General features: G+C 40.2%; 1 protein-coding gene across 2 annotated transcripts in view; it reads right to left on the bottom strand.

The window, feature by feature from the left end:
• The window catches only part of LOC109296088 (BPI fold-containing family C protein-like), a 38,235-nt gene extending 33,038 nt beyond the window's left edge, over nt 1-5,197 (bottom strand). The window contains exons 1-3 of one of the 2 annotated variants that reach the window (XM_019515321.1): nt 5,118-5,197; nt 501-626; nt 81-192 (exon numbers count right to left, since the gene is read on the bottom strand). In XM_019515321.1, the coding sequence (XP_019370866.1) occupies nt 81-192; nt 501-626; nt 5,118-5,127 (248 nt within the window). In that variant the 5' untranslated portion in view covers nt 5,128-5,197. Of the gene's footprint in view, nt 1-80; nt 193-500; nt 627-3,691; nt 4,167-5,117 lie in introns of those variants that run through there. The other variant, XM_019515322.1, reaches the window with a different exon arrangement.
• Between the last annotated feature and the right edge of the window lie 1,020 nt (nt 5,198-6,217).

Here is a 6,217-nt window from a genome sequence, read left to right as displayed (position 1 = left end):
CTCACACACACACACACACACACACACAGAGTGATGGTATAACATTGCAAAGAGCTGTTTTGTGCTTTTGTTTTACTTACCCTGAAAGATGGTAGTTGATCTCACTAAGCCCAAATTTCTCAGAGTCGTTCCAATCTGGGAAGCTTTCCTCTTTTATCCTTTCTTTCAGGATCTCCATCCCAATCTCCTTGCCTACAAGAGGACAGAGACCTCTGATTGACTTTGACATGATTGGAAAGGTTACATGATATACATCAAGTTCAGAGGATTTAGCTCCCTTCCCTCCATGTTTCACTGTAGTTCTTGATACACCATATCAATGCAACTCCTGCCCCAGACATCAAGCCCTCTCCTTCTTAAATTGAATTTCCTACATTCCTTTTCTCTTCAGCCTGTGATCAACTTGTTCTCTCACAGGGTGTTCTTCATACTTGGCATGCATTAAGAATTCAGTAGAATAAAATCTATTGCAAGGTAGCTATTGGAAGCTACAGGCTTACCAAAGTCCAGCCCTTTTTGTGTTAGCCTCACTTTGAGCCCAGGGTTAGCATCAAGCTGCAGGGTGAACCAACTTAGCAAGAGGATAAAACACCAAGCCTTCATCATTTCCCCCTTTCTCTGGGGACCTGGTAACAATAGTTAAGATTAACCAACAAACACAGAAACACAGAAAAAGCATTATAATTTTCTAATGCCCAGAGCAGCAGGACCCCTACGTCTGCAGCAGTTCCCTGAGTTATATATTGGGTAAGAGTAGCAATGTGGACCTGGGGACTTAGCTGTTATTTTTCAGTACAGAGAAGAGCTTTGCTGTCATTGCACTGGGAAGACACTGCTAGGAATGTACTGAGTGAGGCTAGTATCCATGGGAGAGGGCTCTATTGTTCCTATAAGTATCAGCCTTTTGTAAGAAATGATGGCTTCAGTCGTTTCCTTCATCATTCCTTCTGGAGCTGAGGCTAGTGGCAGATAGATGTAGTGAAAGAGAAACCAAGGTAATGTCTTCCCCCTCTGTTCCTTGTAACTTGAACCAAAGTGGATGCGGAGCTTGAGGGAATGGATAGATCATTACTGAAGCACAGTCTCTCTGGAGTGATGAATGGCAGACCACCAATACATAGATGACTGAACATTAGTAAGTGGAGAAGACATTTTTGGTTAAAGTTTCTCACAACCCCAGTTCCAGGGGAACTTTAGGACTAGAGTTCTTTGGATGCTTCAATAAGTGGTCAGATTTACAGAAGTGTTAATGCCTCACTCCCTTCCCCCAGCCCCAGTTGAATTCAGGAGAAACTGCTGAAGTTCAAAAGCAAGTTTGACAATGAATCTGCTTATGTAGTTGTCCAAAAAATGGCCTTCAGAGCTTCACTTTAGGAGGATATTTCTGAAAACCTTGGCCACAATATTGCCAAATCCCTTTTTATTTTCCCATGATCCCTCCATGTTTTTAGTAAATTTAAATAATTTTTCATTACCAGCAAATATTGCTGCATCTCTTTCTTCTGGATGTCAATATATCTATTCGGTACCTCCCAAGTATTAATCTCTCAGAATCAAATGGTCATTTATTCTTCCATTTGTATTTTTACTCTTAAACAATGTTTTATCCAGGATAGGATTTTCTCTCTCATCCCATTGGTTTCCAAACTATTCCTACTAACACTTTGTAAGAAAAGTTATGAAAATCCTTGTGAAAGTTTAAACAAACCTCATTCACCAGGTTTGCATCTATTAGTTTGCTTAGATCATCAAAGAATGTTATCAGGCTGGAGAAACACCATTTATCTTTGAAAACTGGCTGGCTTGTATCTCTTACATAATACTTAAGATAAATTTATAAGATTTTTCCTCAGTCGGAAATTCCTGAGGTCACTATTCCTAAAGCAGGCTGTGGGCAGGTCCCCTGGTAATCACATAACACTTATTAGCACAGTGTAGTTTTGGCAAGCCATTCAATTGACTCATCAAATATTGTCAATTGGCCAGTCAACTGACAGCATATTTTTTGACTGGTCAAAGATAGCAATTTTACAAAAACAAGCTAAATTTTTTTTAAAGTTTTCTTGCCAGAAATATATTTTTTTGCACATTTCTTAATGGAAAATTTGTACTTATTTTGTGTATGATTTGGGCCTACTGGCAATTTTTTACAATTTTTGACTCATATTTGATGGTCAGTTGACCAAACTTTATTTGACAAGTCAAATACCCAAGCCTAGCACAACACTTCTGTAGTGTTGTTCATGTTCAAACCTTATTACAAGCAAAAATGTACATATTAGCCGTTTTTATTGATAAACTGCATATTTTTGTTTGCCATTTGGATATTATAACTTCAGGTTTTTAGAGCTCTCCAGTGAATCTTATCATGGGGACTTGTACTCATTTACTATGTCCTTTCAGAAAACATTAATGGTACATTCTCTGCTTTGGACAGACTGGCCTTAAAGAACAAGTAGGGCTCAAGTTCACTGTTTCAAGATGACTGTTTCATGGTGAAGTCTGGCTTCCATTAGTGGAGCATACAAGCGAGGTATTTGTCATGATGTGGGCCTGATCCTGAACCAAATGAAGTGAACGGAAAGACTCCTATTGACCCCAATGGACTTTGGATTAAGCCCTATAACAAAAGAACATTCATGTAGGAACATAAAAGACTAAGAGGATTTTAATAATACTCAGCAGAGAAGAGTCTGTGCTGGATGCCATGGCATTCCCGCCCCTATCCTGGCACAGAGCTCTGTAACAGCGGTGTACAGCTCACCACAGCATTGACTGACTGAAGTAAATTTCAGTTTTTGGACTTGTGTGGTGGGTCTTAAATATGGAAAGAGGTTCATGGTATGACTACTTGGATTAATTTAGGCTGGGTGTCAGGAGCTCTTGCTGATAGTTGGACCTAATAGCCTGTGCTGTGGTCTACAAAAAGAGGTAGAAACTCCTGCAGTATGGATGTTTAACATCAGATCAGACAAAGCACTAGAAAAGATATGGTAGGGAATAGTCCTGCAAGGAAACAGATGGCAGGAGCTGAGCCAGAGGTTTACAAACTCTGGTTCATGGTCTACTCCATGGACAACAGGCTGGTTGCACTGGGTTGCTGCTATGCTGCATTACATTAAATGCTTCTCCAATATTACTTTTTATGAAAGCAATTCTCTGTTACCCCAGGGATGCCATGCAGCTGTGAATGGGAAAGTTTTCACCTGAAAACTTTTTTGAGATGACATAAATCCAGCTGAAGAATAAGTTTGCAAACCCCTGATGCAATGCATCTTTCCTGGTCTTAACTCCTATAATCCTTTGATTTTTTTGTCTTCTCACGGGTTATCAGTCAGTCCAAAAAGTAAAATTACTAGGGAATCACAACAACATAAATTGAGCGAGACATATTAAAAAAGTGTTGACTTCATAATCTTGTCTGCAGAACATTTTGCCTTTTCAGTGAATCTGTTTAAATTGTTATTAGCTTAACCAGCCTAAGGCAGAAAAAAGACAATTGTTTCACACAGAAGATTCTTAACTTAAAAAGACTCTTAAAATCTCCTTATCCATATAACTTCACCCACTTCTATAATAATTTAAGATCCAAAACTTAAATGCATGCCGCATCATATCCAACCTCCCCCCAAAATAACACTAAAACTTAAGAACCACATTACACTTGCCGAATAAAGAATGTTTAACTCACCGTGCTCTGGAGTTCAGCAAAATCAGTAGGACAGAGCTCAAGGCAATGTGTTCAGGGCTAGGACTCCACACAGATATCCTCCCCCCTACAACCAGGCCTTTCTCTTTTAAGTGGAATTGTTAGTTCGAAGACCACCGCTGATTGCAGCTGCTGTGATATAGCAAAGGGAGTGGTCTCTTGTGTAAACAGTTCCCAAACCACTTGAGTTGTTTCGGTCAAGTCTAATACTTTCAATTTAATTCATGAATTAATCAGAAGACCATACAGTCTGGTAGGCACAGCCATTTGGATATGATAGTGATGGACATTGTATGAGAGGAAGCAGCATTTTAATGATACTCCACTTCTCTACTAACTTTGCAAATGGTTTTGAGATACAGCCTTGTGGAGAGCATGTTGCAACAGTCTCTTGGGGATAAAGGCAGGGGTAAATGTACTGAGTTCTACATTTGGGGGGGAAAAAAAAGCAATTTTGCCAAAAACTGATAGAAAACAGCAATCCTTGCCAATATGTCCTAGATTGACTTGGGATACGACCTGACCCCCAAATTGTAAACAGGTGTACTGAGCAGTAGTTACATTCTTTCAGTCAAGGGAACTGATATAATTACTTCTGTTTCTTCCAGTTATTTTCCAAGTACCTGTCTTGTCAGGATTATGACTTAACCAGTTCCCTCCTGCCCAACTTCCAGATTCCACAAGGCACAGCCTAAGTCACCTCATTGCACAAACTGAGTTAGACAAGAGGGAACTGTAGGTTTCATCAGCTGACCAACAGACAGTTTAACTTAGAATAAGGATATCATACCCAAGCTGAATGATGACCTCAGCAAGCCACATGCATAACTGCTTTGATATTTATATATCCAGTAACCAAGTATGAACAACTTGCTCATTTACATGAACCACTCCTTTAATTTTTTTGGACAGTTTAAAAAGTCCTTCAATCCCTTGAAAGGAAAAGAAAAAGCTCCCTTGTTTCCTTCTATGTAGATTTCCTGGCTTTACAAGTTATTGTGTTTACCGCTCTGCAGATATCTCAGCTTGGGATCTCCTACTGACATTTTATGGCTTTTCTGTAGACTAAACTAGAGATAAAACTTCCAGTAATGGTTACCTCTTAAAACCAGCCTGCATATTAACAAAGCCAGACTGAAGTCTTCAACAGATGCAGTCTTATCTTGTCCAAATATTATAATAATACCAAAGAATCAATAGCAACCAAATATATGCTAAAACAAGGGTGGCCAACCTGTGGCACAAATAGCACAGGCAGCCCCTGTGGGAGGAAGAAGGGAATTGTGACAGGGCAGGGAACAGAAAGCAGAGCAGGTAAGGAGCACAATGGCAGGAGCAGAAAGCAGAACAGCATATCAGACAAAAGAAGAGGGATTAGAGTGGCACTCAGGGAAGGGGCAGGGATTACCTTGTGCCATGCCTTCCAGACAGGATGTCTCCCACTGTGCTAAAATATCAAGGTTTCAATATTTTGCAAAGCTACTTTTCAAGGAAAATCCTTCCAGTCAATTACGCAGGCTCTGTAGCTACAGCCCATGGTGTAATTGGGAGGCTCAAGACTAAACATTTTTTTTCTGCCTCTCTATTTTGAGCCTCCAAATTGCCACTCTCTCTTACACCTCAAATTCAGCCAGTGAACCTCGTGACTGCATATGGAGACAAACTAGCTGGTTGTTAAGTATGTCAAGAAACAAAACCTGTACCACATTACTCTGGCCTGCATTCCTTTAGAGTACCTTGGTTTTATACTACTCCAGAGTGTGTTCAGCCTGGCTAGTTTTGCCAGTTCCCCTCTTGGTACAAGTCTTTCCAGCTGGGCTGTAGCATGTGTGTTCTTCTACTGCTCAGTCAATAGGGAATCAACAAAGCCAGTTTAAAAGGATACCATGCTTAGAAGAATCCACCCTCCATATACACCAAAATTCAGCTGGATACCTCTGGGGAAAAAATATGCAAGCCCATATATTCCAGTGAAGAAAAGCCACTAGTAGGAATGTACTAAAAGAATTAGCAGCGAGAGAACAGCCAAAGACATATAAGCTTGCTGTATAAGGCAAGCCCAGGGATTGATCTAGTGGGGGTACAGTTACCCCTCCCTTCCCTGCCTTTGATTCATGGTCTACCTAACATTTAAAGCCAACTACCTGATAGGGCAGCAGTATTTCTATTCAAGTAGCAGTGAGGGAGTCACTTGACTCCATGGCTTATTATAATCTACACGCTGCCATCTAAACTCTTCGTTCCACAGGTGTTAAAACCCTCTCTCCTTTTTAAAGTGCTTGGTGTTCCACTAATTATGCTATCTTTTCTTTTGCAATTCTGCTGTCTGTTAGCTGCTCCTCTTGATATAGCTCCTTTTCACAGCCCCACATGCTGGTTTTCAGTTTAGCTAAAAACATTGATTCAGGTGTGGAAACATTAACTCAAGTGAATAGTGACTCAGGTGAGAAAATAACTTTCAGTAAAGCACTGGATGAACTGTCAAGATGCTCAAGAAGGCTAGATTTT

This window comes from Gavialis gangeticus, unplaced genomic scaffold, assembly GCF_001723915.1.
Source record: "Gavialis gangeticus isolate Ggan-Ray unplaced genomic scaffold, GavGan_comp1, whole genome shotgun sequence".
Taxonomy (NCBI): Eukaryota; Metazoa; Chordata; order Crocodylia; family Gavialidae; genus Gavialis; species Gavialis gangeticus.
The sequence above is the reverse complement of the archived record's forward strand: the minus strand, read 5'-3'. Positions and strand labels throughout refer to the sequence as shown.